At 45.3% G+C, this 21,074-nt stretch overlaps 1 protein-coding gene across 2 annotated transcripts in view; it reads right to left on the bottom strand.

Moving 5' to 3' along the window:
- The window catches only part of NPLOC4 (NPL4 homolog, ubiquitin recognition factor), a 453,775-nt gene that overhangs the window by 148,540 nt on the left and 284,161 nt on the right, over positions 1–21,074 (bottom strand). For both annotated transcript variants that reach the window (XM_085617373.1, XM_085617374.1), the window contains exon 11: positions 11,781–11,907. In XM_085617373.1, coding sequence (XP_085473499.1) covers positions 11,781–11,907 — 127 coding nt within the window. The remainder of the gene's footprint in view (positions 1–11,780; positions 11,908–21,074) is intronic.

The raw sequence follows: 21,074 nt of genomic DNA, 5'->3' as shown, positions 1-21,074 counted from the left end.
GCACACCTAATCTCTGCAGATGAACTGTAACCACTGCCATCACCTTTGTGAACACCTGAAGGGCGCTGATGTGGCAAAAAGGGGAGCACGGCGAACTGAAAGTGCTTGTGGCCCACTGTGAACTGCAGGTAAAGCCTGTGGGGTAGGCAGGACAGGAATGTGTAAATATGCGTCTTGCAAGTCCAATGCTAGCATCCAGTCTCCTGAGTCGAGGGCAAATAGGACCTGAGCTAGAGTGAGCATTTTGAACTTCTCCTTCTTGAGGAAGAAGTTGAAAGAGTGCAGGTCTAGGATAGGATGAAGACCACCATCCTTCTTGGGCACCAGAAAGTAATGGGTATAACAACCATGACCCACTTCTGGAGTCAGCCCTCGCTCTATGGCTCCTTCGCCCAAAAGAGCCATCACTTCCTGGTGGAGAAGAAATAGGCAGTCCATCATCAGCCTGTCACAAGTAGGAGGTATAGAGGAAGGGCTAGTCTCGAAGGGGAGTAGTCCCTTCTGACAATCTGCAAAACTCACCTGTCCGATATTAGGATGCGCCTTCACCTGCCCCTCTGGCAATCCATGCCTCCCACTGGGTGCTTGATAGTAAATGGGCAGGTTAGGAGGGTTTGGACACGCAGGCTGCTGGGGGGTGGGGGACTGATGTGACCTCTGGCCACCTAACCCATGGGACCGGGAGGTACCGCGGCCACACAGAGGCAGGAAAGCTTGTGCACCACTGAGGCTGAGCAGATAAGGACAGGTCTGTATGTCCCTTCCGTAGCCATGAAAGGAGCAAAAGGCGGACTTTGGCTGATCAGGGGTCTTAGAAAAGCCCGAGGACCTGGCTGTAACCCTCTTGACCTTAAAGCGATCCAGTGCCATATCCGCCTCGTCTTCGAAGAGACGGGAGTCATCAAAGGGCATGTCCATGTGTGATGTCTGGACAACCCCAGAAAAGCCAGTAGTCTTCAACCAGGCGTGGTATCGCAGGGCCACTGTCGACAAAAATCTGAGTCGGTGGTGTCTAGTCCACAGTTAATTGTGAACCTAGCTGCATCCCTCATGTCGGCAATTGCCTGGGAGAGTATGGCCCAGCCCTCCTAGGGGACCATTGGCAGCACCTGCACAATCGTATCACACAGGGCATGGAATACCAGCCCAAAAGGCATGCGGTGGTCATCGACTGCAATGCCAGGCAGGTGAAAGAAAACATTCCTTGTCTTAATTGTCCAGCCTATTGAGTTCATGATCCGGCGTTGCGGTTTGGAATGTGCCAGGATTTACATGAGAAGTGGAGGCTTGGACCACCAAGCTCTGCAGGGTAGATAGTTTTGTAAGAAAGTTGGGGTTCCCTGGAGTGGGGCGTTGGCGGCAGGCAATGATCCTGTTCACAGTAGCCCCTGTGCTGGGTTCGGACCTGGTGCAAAGAAGGACATCAGGTAAGTGCTTCATTAAATAGGAGAAGTGATTCAGAAGGGGACACTCCTTACAGAAGCACTTCCATCAAGACATTGGCCTTGACTGCCACTGATGGCAAGACAAGGTCCAGGACCTCAGCCGCCCTCCATATCACCACTGCGAATGATGCTTCCTCCTCTGTAGCCACGGTAGGGGGGATAAAGCATGCCAGTATCTGTAGAAGTATGCAATAGGTAGCTACCTAGATAAGTATCTAGAGACCCTCCGCCCCAGCAACACCATGAAGTATAATATTGCTTTCTAAGAAATACATCAACCTAATGTGACTACGACTATATTTTCACAAGGGAATTGTATGTATGGAACCAAATAAGCAGACCTAGTACGATTGTTGTAAAAGTATAAATACAATTTATTTTTATTTAAGGCACGGAGTGGTACACACAGGGCTAGTCCTTGTGTGGTCCTGAGGAAGTGGTTGGGGTAACCACGAAACATGTCGACAAAGTAAATAGGGACAGCTTCACATAACTGTTACTGTTCTCTGTTACTAGCCCCATTTTATTAAACATTTACCAGATAGGAGCAGAATAAAGTCAGGGCTCACTATCTAGGTAATTTTTATTTTTCACTTTATTCACTCCACATGCACTGCACTACACATAGTACAAATAAAAAAAGTGCTCCTACGTAATCCGCAAGTTGCAGCACGCCCCAGACAGTAGATGCCTGGGAGGAACCCTATGATGAAGCATGTCACCCTGGGGCAACCCTAGGTGAGTGAGGGGACTCTAGAAAAACAAGTGTTTTTCCAGAACTAACACTACCACCACCACAGTTCCCGTTTAAACGCACGAGGAACCTGAAAGACATACTGGTCCATACCAGACCATGACACAGCACTCAAGCTGACCAACGACCGTTGTGGGGACTTCCTCCGGTGACAGGCCATTTCCCATGTGTGTCCTGCACCTTATGTGCCCTTACTGAATAAACCAAGGAGATCCATTTGTCCCCATGTTCAAATGGGTACAAAAAAAGACACGCAAATTGCAACACAAGAAACTGCATTTACACCCTCAAGTGTCCTTGTAACCTACACTACATAGGTATGGTCACTAGGATGGCCAAGGCATGAATCAAGGAATATCAGAGCAACATTTGTGTCACAAGCTCAACATTAAGCTTTGTTCACATTTTTCAGAGAAGGACCATACACCAGACAGTATTAAATGGACTATCATAGAGGCATACATATACATGACCAAACAGGCCCTCTTCAGAAAGGAACAACACTGGATTTTTAGTGTTTCCTGTGACAAAATGGTCTGAGTGAAGATATCTCCTGGAACAAAGTTAATCGATAGCACACCATCTACACTTTTGTACTACCAGGAGCCAGGGTGTCATAACCCTCATTCACGACACCCCAACTGTTTGTCTGAATGGACGCCACCCCACCTTTGGCCACGACATATGATGTATCTCACTCCCGCATGGGACCATGGACAATCATATTTTGATCCAGTAACACCTTAGAGGTTAAGATAACACTTGCTAGACAGGGATTTCGTTTTCCCTTGCCTCTCGTTAGCATTGCCTCTCCCTACCTCCCCTGTGGTTAATGTTATACAAACTGCAATGAAGGACATGATACCACTCTTAGTCTGACCTACTGAATTACCTTATGTATACATGTCACCTCCTGATGTGCAACCTCCTATTTTACACCGAAACTCTTCATTCTCCCCATGACCATTACCTAGTACCCATGGGCACTCGCTATGAACACCTTCTCCATGGGTTTTATTTCAGGTTTGCACGCCTGGAGAGCTATCTCCTGTTGCATGCAGTCATGTGACCCCCCCTCTACTCAGATGGCGCCGCTTTGGCTAGTCCCTGGCCCGGTGATACTCCCTACTGGTCCAGATGTAGCACACCTCAGGTATCACAATCTGGTAGTAGATTTAGATATCCAAACCCTGTGACTTCAGGATACAGATCACTAGGTTGAGCTCCTTGGGGTTTGGATGTCTGATTTCTCCATGGTTCTGTGTGAGAAGGCTGGAATAGAGGTGTAGTTTTTAGTGTGGAACTACTGACAGTTCTAGTAAGGTGGTTAACCATGGCTGAGGAGCCCAGATGGGAGCTACTAGAATCAGTGTGAGTGATGTCTGCCTGAGTTTCCGAACCAGAAATGGAAGGAAAGGGAGAGACGGAAAAGAGTAAGCAAATACCCCTGACTAGTTCATCCATAGGGTATTGCCTTTCGATAGATGGTGTGGGAATCTGGAGGAGAAATTTGGGCATTTTGAGTTCTGGGGCAAAGAGGTCGATTTGTGGGAAACCCCATTTTATGAAGTATAGGAGGAGAACCTGGGGATGAATTTCCCATTTGTGTATTGGTTGCTGCATCCCGCTGGCAAACTGATTGTTAATTCCTGAAGGTGTTCTGCCAGAAGATGAATTTTGTGATGTATCACCAAATGGTCTGAGAGAGGCGTGACAATTGTAGAGAGTGTGTCCCCCACCCCCCTGTTTTTGGACATAGTACATTGCTGTCATATACTCCGCCCGGACTAAGACAACTTTGCCTACTAGGTGAGGATGAAACACTTTTAGTGCTAACTGAACTGCTGCAATAATTAATATAAAGATTTTTTAGTGTTTGGTGTCCCATAAACCTTGAATTGTCATATGCTGGAGATGGGCAGCCCAACCTGTGAGAGATGCGTCGTTAGTACGACTTGTGGAATAGGGTCAATGAACGGCCGCCGTTTTAACAGGTTTTGTGCGTTCCACTACTGCAGTGAGCGATGAGTGCAGCTGTGTACCAACACTAGATCTGCTAATTGACCCGGTGCTCGACTCCACTGTCGTGCTAGACATTCTTGCAATGGGCGCAAGTGTAACGTCGCGTGAGGCACTATGTGAATGCATGATGCCATCATTCCTAACAACGGTATGAAAGTTTTCACTGGTAGGTGCTGGTTTAACTGAAACTGCAGTAAGATCTTTTTAAAATGTTCAATCCTGGCTGCATTGAGAGAGGCCAGAGCTGTATGAGTGTTGAGCGTTTCTCCAAATATGTTTGAAGTTGTGAGAGTTGAAGATAGGATTTTTGCACTTTGACTGTGAATCCTAATTGATGAAGGTTTATTATAGACTGAGTGTGTTGTAAACACTTTCTCTGCGTTTTGACTTTGATGAGCCAATCGTCCAGGTATGGGAAGACATGGATTTGTTGTTGTCAGAGGGATAAGCGGAAACAAAATCTAGGAGGACGGATGAGGTGCCCAATTTTGGCTGATTAAGTCATACCAGAGAGAACAAGTTTTACATAATTGTTTTTTTGTTCTTCTTTGGCTTTTCTCTGTTTTTCCGGATTCTATGATGTTTCTAGACTGTTCTGTTTCCTTTGGCGTCCCGACGATATTTGGCTCTGTCGTTTATGCACTTTTTCTTCTCTATTTCTTGTCTTCCACTGGTTCTTGCGCTGAAAGTGGACATACCCCAGGAGGCTTGGAAGAAAGGAGAGAATGCTGTAAGGACCCATGGATTTCCTTTGGATCTATCAAGATAGGCCTCCACCACACCGAGAATGTGCACAAAAAAAACTATTTATTGGGAGTGAGGGGAGTAGGAAAATGTAGAAAAGAAAAAAGAATTACTGCGCACACACAGAGCTCCTTTTCCTCTCTTTTCTTCTGTTATTGCTTTTCAAATAGGATACACTTCTATTTAAGTCATTGGCACTCCCAAAACTATATATACATGCAGAAGGAAAATAAACAATGTCTTACCCGCACTGATCTATAAGTAGAGGAAGTTTCTACCCCTTTTAGATTGGTTGTAATACAAAAAGAAATTAGGAAAAACACTTCTCCTAGAGTTTAGCGTCACAGTAATTAAGTCGGGCCTAATTGTCAATGGAAGAGAGAGAGCAATGTGGTGTTTGAACCAATTTCTATTCCCCACCTTCCTCCCTCACCCGGTCACTCACAGCGATAGCCGGAACTCTCCTGAGTTGCGGCGGCGATGTAACGGCTCTCCTGAGGGGTCCACCACTCCTCCGACCAACTCTTGGACGCGTCGTCTTCGGTGTCTCCTACCTCCTGGAACCGACGGACGGATTTTTCCTTCTCCCTGGTTCCTGGTGTCCTGCTCCCCTCTCTGCGTTGTTCGTGGGTGTTCTCCCAGACTTCCTGCTTCTCCCCGACGTCTTCCTGGAACTGCCTGACGTCTTCCTGGATCCGACCCCATTCTTCGCATGGGCCTTTCTCTTTTAGGCCGCCCGAGATGGTTGATTGGATCTCCGGTGGGGTGGGCTCGTCATCAGCCTGCACAGGGGAGGTCAAAGGTTTAACCCTTTGGACTCCTCCCCTTCTTTTCAATGCCATCGCTTCACCGCTTTGAGGAAATCGGCACCAGGTAGGTGTTGATGCGCCTCTCTCCCACAATTGACTTCTCAGATGAGCTCCTACTACTGCCAGACATTTTGTGAATACTCTAGGTGCAGTAGTCACTCTAAACGGAAGTACCCTCAATTGGTAATGCTTTCCCGCTATCCAAACCTGAGGTATTTGCGATGCGCTGGATGAATAGGAATATGAAAGTATGCGTCCTTTAGGTCTAGGGTAGACAAAGTCGCCTTGCTGTAAAAATGGAAGCACTTGTTGGAGAGTGACCATATGAAAGTCCTCTGATAGTATGTACAAATGTAGGGGCCTTAAATCCAATACTGGTCGTAGAGACCCATCCTTTTTGGGATTTAGGAACTACTGTAAATATACTCCTAACCCTGGATATTGTATTGGAACAGGTTCAATAGCTGCTTTTGCTAATAGGACTTGTACATCTTGTTTGAGTAGCTGTGAGTGTTGTAATGACAGCTGATGATTGTGAGGTGGAATACTGGGGGCATCACTGGTGAGTTCTAGGCAATAACCATGTTGGATAATGTCTACTACCCATTTGTCAGTGGTTATTACTTGCCAAATGGGAAGAAAGTGCTATAGTCTTCCCCCGACAGGTGTAATATGATTGGGGGGGAATTAGTAGGTAAGTCACTGCTTAGTGGGAGATGGAGAGGAACGTGTTGGTGAACCCCTTCCTCTACCCTTGGAGTTGTTCCCTCTGTAGCCTACCCTACAGAAACCCTTGGGTGAAGAGGATAGTGTGTTTGTTTTATAGGAGGAAGTATTGGGATCTGAGGTATTGATTTTGGATCCTCCTCTATAAAATGAGCGACGAAAGGAGCCTCTGCTGGATGGTGACTGCATGGCTCGAATAGATTTCGCCACTTCTGTATCCTTCTTTCTTTTCTCAAGTGACACATCTACTAGAGGTCCATAAAGGTGTTCCTTATCAAAAAGAACATTTAAAATAGATTGTTGAACTTCTGGCTTAAATCCAAAAATCCTAAGCCATGCATGCCTATGGAGGAGAATGCTGGTATTAATTCATCTTGCTGCGGTGTCAGCTGCATCTAGTGCACATCGAATAGAAGAATTCGATATTAAATTCCCTTCCGGCACTAGCTCTTGTCCCATTTTTCTATGCTCTTCTGGGAGGTACTCTAGAATTTCCTCTATTTCATCCCAGTGGGCTCTATCATATCTTGCTATAACCGCCTGTGTATTAGCAATGCGCCATAGGTTGGCAGATTGCGCTGCTGTCCTTTTGCCTGATGTGTCAATTAATTTAGAATCCTTGTCTGGAGGAGGCGCATCTGCGATTTGTGAATTAGCTTTTTTACTAACATTTGATACTACCAGACAGTCTAAAGGAAGCTACCCTTCGATATAAATTGGGTCAGATGGTGGAGGTTTGTACTTTTTATAGACTATGGGTGTTAGAACATGGGCAAAACTTGGTTTTTAAAAATGTAATCTGTATGTCTTAACATACCCTTTAACATAGGCAAGCTTTGTGTAGTTCTATGTATGGAACATACTGTCTCATACAGAAAATCTTCCTCTAAAGATTCTTTATATAGAGCAACTGCATGGTAAGAAGCTGCCCTTGAAATCAACTCCTGGTAAGCAAGGTTATCATCAGGAGGTGAAGGCCTGGCAGGATATAGATCAGGATAATTATCTACTGGTGGAAGACTATTATCTCGATCATCAAAGTCAGGTTGTGTATGAGGAGAACCTTGAGGCGTAATCTGAAGGAGATTTGACCCTGGTGATGGTAAAAGTGGTGGAGGAGATTGAGGAAGAGGATAGATAGGGCTTGTAGCCATGTCCTTCTTTTTCTTCAAAGGAATAGTGGGACTTGTATCCTCAGTAGCATTTCTTTTCTCTTCTTGGATGGTGTATCATCCTTGGCTACAATGTGTCCAGTCTCTGGATTAATGTAGAGACGTTTCTTTTTGGGTCCAACTTTCCCTTCATAATGTCCAAAATCGGTTTCGGAGGTTTTGAAAGGGATCTTTACCTTTCGGTGCCGAACCAGACCAATGCTTTTTGTCTTTCGGAGTCGAAGGTTCCGGCTCCGAAGGAGTCTTGTCTCGACCCTAAACTGGAAGGCTTGACTTGTTGTTTCGGTGCCGAGCCCGAAGGCGGGGCGTTCAAAACCGTCTCTTGCTGCCGACCATGGCCCGAAGGCAGTGGTGGCCCTGAAGCCTTGGGTTTGCCAAGAGCAGGTTTGATGGGCAAAGGGGCTTTTTTACTCATGACCTCATGTCCCGCTGGAAGTTCTTCGGACTGTAGGTCGATCTTGAGCTCAGAGCCTGATTCATAAATGGAAAGGGCTTTTTCCTGTTCGGTATCTTCTCCGAAGATATCCGGTGTGTACTCTATGTTCTGTCTCTGCATGTCCCTTTGTCGAGCCCAACGATCCTGCAAAGTCTTTTTCGATCGAAAAGATAGACAAGCATCACAATCTTCCTCCTTGTGCTCTGGTGGTAGGCACAAGTTGCAGACTTTGTGCAGGTCGGTGTGCAGATACTTAGCGTGGCACCGGGGACAGAACTGAAATGGAGTCCGTTCCATCAGCGGTAGACTCGACAGGTACGATGGAGTGGAAGTCGAAGAAACGGCGAGGCCCGAAGGCCGCTCACAATGTCTTCTGGATTGAAGATGGAGTTTTCTCGCTTTTTTCGACAAGCAGAAATGAAGGAACATGTATGAAAACAATACCGGAAAGGGTACAGTGGGGTGCGCACCAAGGGGATCCCGAAGAACAGTTTTGAACCGGAGCACCACAAACCACATCTGAATCCGATGGAGGAAAGAAAACAATCTAACAATGGCGTCAATGCCCATGCGCAGTATCACCGAAAGTAAGAGTCACTTTACCTAGTGACTAGGAAAGACTTCTTCAAAGAAAAACAACTTGCAAACATCCGGACCCAACACTAAATGGCAGGAGTATGCAGAGCATGTGTATCTACAGTACATATGCCTCGAACAGACAGTTCTGATGGTCAAGAGCCTCAGAGGGAAATTGTACAGCGGCTCAAAGGGTGCACATGTCAAGAAAATGAGAACCACAGTTTTTAAGGGTGCCCGATCTAGGGCCATCACACCAGCTGCGGTCTATAGGGACAAAGGCCAAACAGCAGCACTGTATTAGGTCGAAATTTGGGGTACTCACCTGTAGTCCATATAGGTATTCAAGAAAACAACTTTAGAAGATCGTTTAGTAATCTCCCCAAAAGACCTCTTTAATTCCACTATTTATGGACATCCCCCTCACACGCATTGAGTTCTGTGCTGCCTTGCGACCTCTTATTTTGGATCAGGCTGTGGGCTACTGAGGAACTTTAAGTATGTAGGAAAGCCTTAAAGGAGATTCTGTCTTTGACTGATACCACCAATCATCCTTGGTTCTAACATATTTGCCAATGGTACTGGAAATTGGGCCTAGACCATCTATGGGACAACCCCTGTACAATCACGCAGAGTTCCAAAGAAATTGTTAAAGCAGCATTCTGGGAATATGTCCATCTTGTCCCGCACTGATGCATTTCTTTTGGCTCCTTCACCAATAGGTTCTCCTTTCATAAGGCATTTTCTACGTATGAAGCATATCTAGATTTTATTCAACCACCATTGACTAGGCCCCTGTTCATGAAGCTCTGTTGAGTAGTCCTTAAAATAAATATGCATATAGCCAAGTGGGTCAATGTCTAATAAAATGTCGCTTCATTTGATCTGTGCATTAATTATTCTGTTGAAAACATTGAATAGGTCTTATTTTTCTGTCCAAATTATATAAAACTCAGACACAAGGATAAGGTCTCTGTGCCTTACCTTGCGTTTTGGCACTTTCCACCAGACCTTTGATTATTTTTAACTGATATTTCACCTGTTATTGTCTTTAGCCTGAGCAGATTTTTGCACATTGTATGTTTAATTAGAAAGATGAGGCATAGAGTTTTAATATAGCCTTAGAGCCCGTCATAGCTGGCTCTACCGGCCATTAAAGGCAAGCTCCAGCGTTAAAGGCCCAAGCCGAAGGCCTTTAACAAGGGAGCAGACCATTAATAGCCGGAAGAGTCTGCTACGGAGGGCTCTAAGGCTATTAGAACATTCTGCCCGTAGAGGGCAACATTTCTAAAGCATATGCTGAGGTCTTTGAATTGATGATTTATTTTAAGTAATTATACTATCTTTTGATATGTATATATGAGTATATATATATCCATATGACTTTATATAATGAATGCACCTTGTGATATTTTTTATTGTATGTTATTCGTGTAACTTGTGCAGAGTACAGTTTGTTGTATTATTACTGATCAATCGTCACAAACTCATGTTGGGTACAAGGGGGGTATTCTTTATGACATCAGGTCAATAAATTCTACCGGTAGACTGGAAGTCCAATAACAAAGTAGACTGTTTTCTAGTTTTTTGTCATTGGCCTATGCTTGATACAAAATCTCTGCTGAACTTCTTTTTCCTCCTGTCCTCCCATGCTATGATGCACTTTGCTGCTATATGGCAATAAATTGTGTGAAACTGAATGTGTTTTTATTTATGTACAGCTTTTGAAAGTTTTAAACCAAAATAAATTATCTTCAGAGAGAGAGAGAACCAGACTCAGATCCCACTAGGGCATGATGGATTGCCGGGGGGAAACATGTGCTGCAAGCCTTCAAGAAACCTAGACACTAACAGGTGACTTAAATAACAGAGGCTTGTCCAGCAACCACAAAACAAGTCAAAATGGCTGGAAGATAACCTTTAATTGTGTCCAGAGCAAAGCCCTACTGGGCTAAAGACAGAGCAAATAGAAGAACCTGGGATAAAGGTGCAGAAAGGAGTCTGATATTGTGGGAATCACGTCACAAACGTATCCCAATAGCAGGCATGTATCGACTTGGTTGAGGGACGCTTGGCTGCCAGAATAACATCAGAGACTTCAGGAGGAAGGTTGAAATTTGTCAACTGTCACCGCTCAACCTCTGCGCATGAAGGTGAAGGGTGCACAGGTTAAGGTGCCAAACCATCTCATGTTGCTACGACAGAAGATCCTCTCAAAGAGGCAGCCTGATTGGAGGACCGATGGTCATGATAAACAGTTTGGGATACCAGACTCTCCGTGCCCAATCCGGAGCCACAAGAATAACTTGGGCTCGGTCATTCCTGATTTTTTTTAGAAGTCTGGGCAGAAGTGGTATGGGCAGAAAGGCGTACAGGAAGCCAGAGCTCCACTCAAGACGAAAAGAGTCTGTGAGCGAGAGTCGCCTTGGAAACTCCAGCGTGCAAAACTGCTCACATTGCGTGTTCTTGGCAGTGGCAAACTGATCTTACCAAGGCACTCCTCACTGCTGAAAGAGTCCTTGCACCACCTCCAGATGGAAATACCATTTGTGCTCCGCTAGGCACCTTAGGCTGAGTTTGTCTGCCCTACCGTTCACAGAGTCTGCCAGGTGTTGAACCACCAGGGAAATGCCCTGGTGTTCCAGCGATTGTCCAGAGACGCATGGCCTCTTGACAAATGTTCCACAACCCCATCCAGCCCTGTTTGTTGCAGTACCACAGGGCAGTGGTGCGGTCGATGAATACCTGCACCAACCTCCCCTTGATTGAAGGAAGAAAGACTTTCACTGCCAAGCGAATTGCCAGGAGCCCCATCAGTTGCTGCAGAGCCTGGACTCCACCAAATACCAGAGTCCTCTGACCTCCACCTCTCCATCCAAGACGTGACGCATCTGTTCCACAGATATCTCCGGTTAGGGAAGGGAGAGGGGTTTTCCACAGGCCCAATCATCAGCCACTACTGCAGACCTTTCACAGTTCCCTTTGAAATCTTGACCATGTTGGAGAGCTTCTTGTGGTGCTTCTGCAGTTCCGTAACAGCACTGGAGGACACCAATGATCAAGTGAATATGCCAGATACTTGCATTCAGGACTTACCTGTTGCCACCACAGACACAAATTTAGATCCGAAGTGGCCGTCAGGTGAGAGCCGGCAGAGGTTTGGGTGCTTATTTTGCAAATATCCTGCAGTGATGCACTCTTCAGCACTGAGGAAATAGGCATCCTGGAAGAAAGAAAGGATTAATAAATATAAGAAGCATTCAGATTAAAAGATGACAACTAATCTTGGAGGAATACTGATCATACTAATCTGTGGAATGTAATATATAGTTCTCATTATTGCTCTAAATCAACTATTAAGAGCATCAGAATTTTTCTTTGTGATACTCAAAAGCACAGCCACACAGTTCACGGAGAACAACATATTACAAAAACACACAATTGCACAACACGTATCTTTTATTTATTTATTTGGTGTTTTCTATAGCGCGAACATGACCCTGCGTAGGGTATCAGGGCGCTTTACAATTGCATTTCCAAAAACAAAACCATTTATGTTTCCAAGTCATCAGTTATTGTACCATGACTAGAACTACACATTAAGCTTAAAATACATATAAACAAACCCACAAAGGGTTAATGAACGACGAGAGGTAGCAAGAAAACCGTCATTACAGGTCCGTAGACAATAGCTAGATTGTTGAAAATTAAGGGAGATATTTCCTCACATAGAACGATTTTGCTTCCTTTATGAATGCCGCGATGGAAGGGATTCTTCTAATGTTAGGCGGGAGAGCGTTCCAGGTTCTAGGAGCTGCCCCTGAGAACGCTCGTTCATAAGTTCTTTTCTTACAAAATCGAGCCGGTTTAAGTAGTAGGTCTGCGTGGCTCCTGGAAAACCGGCACCCTCCTGATAGAGTGATTTTCTGGGCTAGGTAACCTGGTGTTTTGTAATGTATCGCTTTGTGAGTGATGCATGCCAACTTGAATTGAATTCTTGCTTCGAAGGGCAACCAGTTGAGTGCTTTCAAACGAGGGGAGATATGGTCGAATTTTTGTGATCTAGATATTGGTCTTGTGGCTGCATGAAGACAAGCGTTCAGTGCGGCTGCTGAGATCTTGGGGAGCCCGCCCAGAGTTGTGCATCCATACTCTATCCTTGATATGACCAATGCCTGAACTGCTGATTTGAGATCTGTCTTATTTAAGAATGGTTTTAGTTTTCTACGGTAGATTAAATGAAAACGGGCCTTTTTTGCCATCGTGTTGATATGTGCTAACATGTTCAGATTTTTGTCCAGAATAATTCCCAAAGATTTATTAAAGTCAACAATCTTCGGAATACACTTTAGCGCCGTGATTAGGTTGGTCCATTCTACTATATTTGATTTGCTTTTCTGGGGCTTAATCAGCAGGAATTCGGTTTTCTGAGGGCTTAGCTTCAGGGGGTTTATTGTTAGCCATTGGAGGGTTCTCATTAGTGCCAGGTTCATGGTACTTATCTCTTCTGTCGATGTGACTTTGATGTACAGCTGAGTGTCATCTGCGTACATGTGGAAAGAAATGTTTGCTTTTTGTAATATATCCGTGAGTGGTTCTACGTATAGATTAAATAACGCCGGAGATAGTGTTGACCCTTGCGGAACTTCGATTGTATTCCTGGTTGGACCGGACAATGCTTGGTTGACTATGAATTTTTGCGATCTGTTCAAGAAAGGAACTAAACCATTTTAGGACTGTTCCCGCTAGGCCCATTCTGTTTTTCATGCGATCCAGTATTTTAGCATGGTTTACCGTGTCGAAAGCCGACGAAAGGTCCAGCAGGATTAGGAGACCGGTTTCGTTGTGGTCGAGGGCAAGTAAAGCGTCATCCACGATGTGCAGAATTGCTGTTTCTGTGCTATGGTTTGGTCTGAATCCTGATTGGAAGTCATTTAACAGATTGAATTCCGAAATGTGAAGGCTCAATTGTTGTTGCACACATTTTTCCAGGACTTTGGCTAGCATGGGAATGTTTGTTACTGGTCTGAAATTGTTGGGATCAGAGGGGTTCTCTGTTGGTTTTTTTAAGAGTGGAATGACTTGACCAGTTTTTAGGCAGACCGGTATTTGGCCTTGTGTCAACGAAGCATTGATGACCTTTATCCATGACGGGAGGAGCAGATGGTTTATAGAAGACCAACACTTTGCAGGTAAAGGATCGTTATAGTGATTGTTAGGTTTAGTGGTCGACATGATCTTTGCAATGTCTAGTTCACTGACAGGCTTAAATACTGACCATCAAGCATTGTTTTTTGGTTTTTCTAATTCTAGTTGAAACTGTTGTTCATCTAAAGTACTCCTATCGCTTTCAAGGTCTTCGGCTGCTTTTTTGAGCTCCCCCTCCAGTGAATTTGCTTTGTCTGTAAAGAAAGAGGAGAAATCTTCACTATTTAAGATGGTTTTTATAGGCGGCTGGTGCCGATTTGGCAGATTTATTGGACTGATCTTTTAGTAGATCAATAGTTTTCTTGGTCTGTTTATTGCATTATGCAGTTCTTTCTTGAAAAAGTCTTTTTTTTAAACTTTAGAATGCTTTTTATTGTAGGCTTTCCTGGACTGTCTCAGTTGGGTTAAGTGGGGAGATGAAGCGTATTGTCGCCATTTACACCCTGAAAGTCTCAGTGAACGTCTTTCTTCATCAAGGGCACTATTAAACCATGGGTTTTGTCTTTGTCAGTGATCCTTTTGAGTTTTAAAGGGGCTATGTCCTCAAAAATGCTCGAAATTGTCTTGTTATAGTGGTTCGTGAGGTCACTGACGTCAACCATGTTCTTAGGTGGTTGCAATTCTATTTCACAGCAAGCTGCGACGTTATCCATATTGATTCCTCTATTGTCACAAGTCCATTTTTTGGGCTTAATAGGTTGTGAGGATGTTTTGGTTTTTATAAAGGGTATTTCGAAGGTAATGATGTGAAGATCAGACCAATCGCAGGGGGTGATTACAATTTTATCGATAGCTTAAGCTATGATCCAATCTAAAGTAGAACCTTTGGAGTGGGTAGGTAGATGACATCCTTGGACCATCCTTGAATATCAGATTAGATATGCTTGAGAGGGCTAACACAAGGCCTCAACAGTAATCAGTATCAGTGTATTCTCTTGTGGAGCACATCACACTGAACTCTGTACAAACAACAGCACAAACAGGCCATACATTTGGGAGTCAATGTGTTTGCAGTAGCACTTACTACTAAATAACACACAGAATCCTACAAGAAAATACAACCAATGCTAAACACTGAACAGATGCACCACTTTCATAGTTACCAATATGCTGACATTACTCACCCACACCTGTATGCAATAGAACACTTAACACAATTCTTAACACAATACAGAAAAGGAAGTAGATGGTTATCAGGGTTCTGCTGTACCTGCCAATATCTTCAGTTGATATACATAAACATATAGGACGCAAGCAAAATGACTCTGTTAACACCACAAGTCAACTTCTGGCAATACCCAACAAACTTAAAACTCCTAGAACTATCAACAAAAAAGATATCTTTACAGTAAATCATCCAGATTACATTTCACCAAAGTGAGAAGACAGAACCATTTATCACTGGTAGGCTAGATCAATGAATGTTGACATGCCACTCATTAATGGGCTCTCAAAAAGAGATCACATGTGAATATTATTAGCCCCACTCTCAAACCAGAAGATGTAATCTGTACCACAATTGGATAGTGAACGGGGCTGCATTTTGTAATGCAATTAATGTTGCAACAAGTAAATTTGCTGGAGTCCCTAAAACCTTCTGTCTAATAAATATTAGTGAAGCAGGAGGCATTTTGAGAACCATGGCAAACTGGCTGCGAATGCAGGTATGGGGGCCTGTAAGGGACAGCAGACCACCACCCCAACGTTTAGACTGTCTGTCTGAAAAGATTTCAGGTATAGATGATGCTTGAAAAAAATCTTTCCAGGCATAGAAAACATTGGGAGAGCATTCAATGGATTACACTTGCTACCCCGTTGCCAACCTCAACTACATACAGTCTACAAATGATAAATGGTTTGTGTCCACAATCAATGAACTGTAGCTGCAAACCACTTCTACATACTGTCATGACTTTCAAATAGGATGATGACAGGATTTACACGTGTTTCTATCTGTGATTCAGAACTGGTCACATAATGACTTATGATTCACAAACTGACTTTTGTTAATTGCAAAAAAGATATGCTAATGGTACGCTATACCAGAATTGTATAACTAACAGATGAATAATGAAAAATGCATTTTCTGAAGCATGAAGTGGGTGAATACTTTTAGAATTGCACTGAGTAGCACAGAATTTCCACATCATACATGTGTAGTTTCATTATGGCCCTACACTCTTCAAGCAGTTTAAGGTACCCAAATCTTGAGATTACTACTGTTAAATTGAGCCACAATTGTTTGGGATGTAAGTTATTGCCTGCTTGTTGGTCAAGTAACTGGAAGTGCAGAGGGAGTGTTGAGATGGAAAAATCCCCCGCATGGTAAAGGACGTGCAACCCTGCCCTGATTGCCCCAAGTGTACTAATTTCTGGATCATTAATACTAATTCTTGTTGTCTTAGGAAAACACAGCTCATGAATGTGCGCCATGACTTAGACCTGCCTCACCGATTGTAGCCTTGTTGGACAGGGAGTGGCGCCCAAAGCACTGCCTTAATAGTGGTGAAAGGCTACTGCCTATACCAGGAATTAGGCAGCACAAGCACGGTGGTGGCAGTATACCGTGTAGTGATCAATAGGAGTGAACAGGTCCTTTTTAAACTGCGTCACTGGAGTGAGGCATAGCGGCTCACTCATTCAAGTTCCACTGCTGTGTGCTTAACTTACCCCTTGGTCTACATCGGTTTGGTGTGGAGTGCTGTGCTGAACAAGAGCGGTGTATCAGCTCAGGGTGTATGTGTGCCTGGGAAACATACACTACAGTGATAATGCAGTACTCTGCAGTACGTACATACTAAATGCATGCGCTGGGTGTATGTGTGCCTGTGATTTGTATGGTACATGAAGGATATTGTGCTGTACTGTGCGTGAATATTAAATGCATGTACTATTTGTATGAATGCCAGTGACTAATACAACAATTGGCAGGCTATGGGTTCCTTTTTTCGAAAGATAAGGCTGATAAGAGAATCATAAAGAGCATTGCTGGGGCCCTTGGCTAACCTTTTGATAAATCGAGGCGATGCTGTTCATAAGAGAGAGAAAGAGAAAAGGAAGCAAGGGTAGAACCTAGAGGAATCCTTAAGATTATTACTGGGTTCCCTCACATATCCAAATGGACATCATGCTTCATCATAAGGTGTGCTCCTCGTCGCGCCAATGCTGCAATGCCCTATGGGCCCCGCAGGAGGGCTCTTTATCGGAGATCTTTTTTCATTTTCTGCCGTAATAACGAGTGTATATGAGGGCGAGAGGAGGGTAGGGTGGAGTGAGTGTGGCACAGTGAAAAATAAGCTAGATTAAAACAGTCTAAGGGATACCAAAAAGTTTTAATATGATGGTACCACTGGCAGAGATAAAAACAATGAGAAGGCGGCTATCATAAGTGCTCAATGGACCAAGATATCCTAATGTGTAGATGTGGTCGACATGTTTAACGCCTAGATGTCCAGCTGGGTCTGTGGTATGTCTTCAGGACCTAAAAGATCCCTACCCTACACTTTAGGAGGAGTGTGTAATGTTAGGTACTTCCCTACTAGGAAATTACCTCAATGTATGATTGTCCAACCTAGATGGAAAGCAGAAAACATAATAAAACAGGTGTATTTAGCATTAGGAGATATGTGGTGCTTTGGTCCAGTCGCCTCATGGTAGACATGCTCATGCTTAAAGAGGGCGCTAAAAGTCGCCTTTAAATGATAAGTGTGCACACATACAGAAGGCAAGTGACCACACGTGTAAAAACACACAACTTGAAAAAGACTTCTTCTACGGCCCATTTTAGTTTTCCCTATGTTAGCCCAACTGTGCACGTTGTAGGCCTAATTGTCCTTTGAACACATTACTATATAATCACCTTTGCTTTTGTGCCACATTGTACTTTCACACAGAACTTGTATATGTTTTCTCGTTCTGTTCTTTTCCTGGGATTTAGTTTGAACACCATAGACCAGGTCAAACAACTATGTCCCATGTTTTCTTTCTGGCCAGGCACTAGCACCTAGACATCATACAAGAATGCAGCTGAGGTTTGTGTGCACACATGCCCATCATATAAACAAGCACATGAGCAAAAAACAGACACATCGAACAAGAGTTCTGAGACAAGAGCATTGTATCTTCTGAGATGCAGAACATCCACCTGTGTATGGAAAGGTATGGGGTCTGCCAGTAATCTTGGATATATAATCATTTAGCTTCATTAGCAAGGGAGGGGGGTTTAAGTCAGGGATTTTCATGATATATGGATAATTAACCATACTAACTGTATTTTTAGTATTCATTTGTTTTCTCATTGTAGCACGTATACTGCATTTCAGAGCACAATAGTTTAACTATTCTAAACTTCCTTCATGTCTCCTGGTTATTTTGTTGTGCACAGTACGAATGTGTAACGCCCTGAACGTCTCAGGATCGTTTAACAGACACGATAATGAGAACGCAACCACTTGTGAAGGTTTAGTTATTTTAATGAAGGCAAAAATAATACAAGGAATAAACAAAGGTTATAGTCACTAGAATCCTCCAGGCTAAGTACGTTACCAGCCCACAGCACGGATGGTCCTAACCGTCCTCTGCATATACGCCGATCCCGGCGTATGCCAACAGAGGGCAGAAATGAAATGGCCGACGATGCCAATCGGTAGGCTGTGAGGGGCACGAAGAGTGTTGGGGAGAATCGAGGAGTCAGGGAAACACCCAGCCGGGGTCTCTACCTGAAGGGAGCAGCCGCTCAACCTCTTCCTCAGACTGCACCGGGACGCGGAGTCACCTCCTGGTGATGCGTCACCGATACCCCAATCACAAGCAAAGAAGACTGAACCGAGAGCAGCCGCTCGATCGATCCTGTGGACTTCAGAGTCTGTAACGCGGCAAACACCTCCTGGTGTGCGTTACAGCTGGCAGTCCCTGTATCTCTGGTCGGGCTGGGAGTTACGACTCCAACCAGCAAAAGCGCCACTGCGCTTTGACTCAGCCGAGTCAAAAAGCGAAGCTCAATGGTTATCCGGTAGAGCTTCCGGGTCCTTCACAGGTGACAATGGGGCAAGACACGGCCCAGGGAGTAACGACTCGACCTACCTCCGTTCTTGCCTTACGGGAGCACCACTCCGGAACACTGCTCTTCACTAAGCAGGTACGTCGGTGTAAACACAATATCCGACAGCGTTGTACCTCCCGGTTCCTCCCTTTATAGGGCGTGTTTTCCTTGAGTTATGTAACAGCTCTCCTGTTTACATAAGGGCGTGTTTTCCTTGAGTTATGTAACAGCTCTCCTGTTTACATAAGGGCGTGTTTTCCTTGAGTTATGTAACAGCTCTCCTGTTTACATAAGGGCGTGTTTTCCTTGAGTTATGTAACAGCTCTCCTGTTTACATAACCTCTCAACCGCTAAGCATCCTGGGAGATGTAGTCCGTTTTCGCTGGTACCGTTTTCCTCCCCTCGCATGACAGGAATTCTTGACAGTACATCCTCCCTCTCAGCGGCTCCCCACGGGTCCAGCGCTGGCAGGAAAACGCCGATGGAACAAGGAGACCAAGCGCGGAGCATGAACCCCTTCAGCCGGTTCCCATGACTGCTCCTCCGGGCCATAGCCTTTCCACGCAACCAGGTACCACAGCTTCCCCCCGCGCCATTTGGACGCCCGTATGCCCGACACTTCATACTCCACCTCCGACTCCACTCATACCGGCCTAGGTGTCCCAGACGGCTTGGAGGGTGCTGGTTTGAGCAATGATACATGAAAGACAGGGTGTATCCGCAATGACTGGGGCAAGCACACCTTCACGTTCACGGGACCCATACACTTGGTAATTCGATAGGGGCCCATGTACTTGGGATGGAACACACTGTTCTTTCGAAACCTCATGTTTCTTGTGGATATCCAGACGTAGTCTCCAGTGCGGTACAGTGGCCCGGGCCTTCTCTTCCTGTCTGCCGCAGCCTTGTATCTTCTCTTGGCCTCTATTAGGACAGCCCTTGAGCGCATCAACGTGTCTTTTATGTGTGCCACCCTGTCCGCTGTGGCGGGAATCCTGTCCTCTCTGAACGGATGTAGAAATGGCAAGAACCTGGGATGTTGGCCATAGTTGCTATAGAACGGAGATGACTGTGTGGAGCTGTGAGTGGCGTTGTTATAGGCTATCTCTGCAACCCATAGCAAGTCGACCCATTCTTCCCTGCCCTGGTCCACAAAACATCGCAGATACTGTTTGAGCGTTTGGTTCAGGCGCTCGGTTTGGCCGTCCGTTTGAGGGTGGTAGCTAGTGGACAGGGCGGTCTTAACATGCAGCGCAGTGCACCAAGTCTTCCAGAATTGCGCAGTAAACTGCGACCCCCGGTCCGACACGATCACCCCAGGTAATCCATGCAGTCGTACCACATTCTTGAGGAGTAGTGACGCCAATTCCCCGGCCGTAGGGACTCTCTTGCAGGGGATGAAGTGCCCCATTTTCGTCAAGTAATCCACCACCACCAGTATTGCCGTCATCCCCTGGTCTACCGGTAGGCCCACCACGAAGTCCAGTGATATGCTATCCCATGGTCTATCCGGGGTCGGAAGTGGATGTAAGAGCCCTTGGGTTCGGCCATGGTCGGCCTTCATGGTAGCACACGTAGGACACTCCTGTCCCCACCTCCTGACATCCACTCTCATGGTTGGCCACCAGAAATGCCGTCCCATGCTAGCCACCGTTTTTTCAAAGCCCAAATGACCTGCGCATGGAGAGTCATGGCACCAGATGAATGCTTGTTTCCTTAGCCTAGGCGTGGGTATCAATAGGCACCTGCCCTTCAGGGGTATCCCGTCCTTCAGCTGCCATTCTCTGTGACTGAGGAGCCACCTCCGCCATGCGAATGACCTGATCCCTCTCTTTATTCCCCTCAGGAAAGTATCCGGTTGGATAACCCCCAATACCATCCTCGGGGAAATGATGGAATGCTCGGTCGCAGGCAATGGTTCCTTAACTGCAGATTGACGGGACAGGGCGTCCGCCTTCCGGTTTTCCGTCCCCGGCCGATATGTGATGCGGAAGTTGAACCCCGCAAAGAAGATCATCCACCGCAGCTGTCTGGGAGAAAGGTGTCTTGTGGCCGTCATGAACTGTAGGTTCCGATGATCCGTGTACACCGATACCACATGTCTTGCCCCCATCAACCAATGCCTCCATTCGGTGAAGGCG

Source organism: Triturus cristatus, chromosome 7 (genome assembly GCF_964204655.1).
Source record: "Triturus cristatus chromosome 7, aTriCri1.1, whole genome shotgun sequence".
Lineage (NCBI taxonomy): Eukaryota > Metazoa > Chordata > Amphibia > Caudata > Salamandridae > Triturus > Triturus cristatus.
Note: the sequence above shows the minus strand (reverse complement) of the source record. Positions and strands in the feature narration are given on the sequence as shown.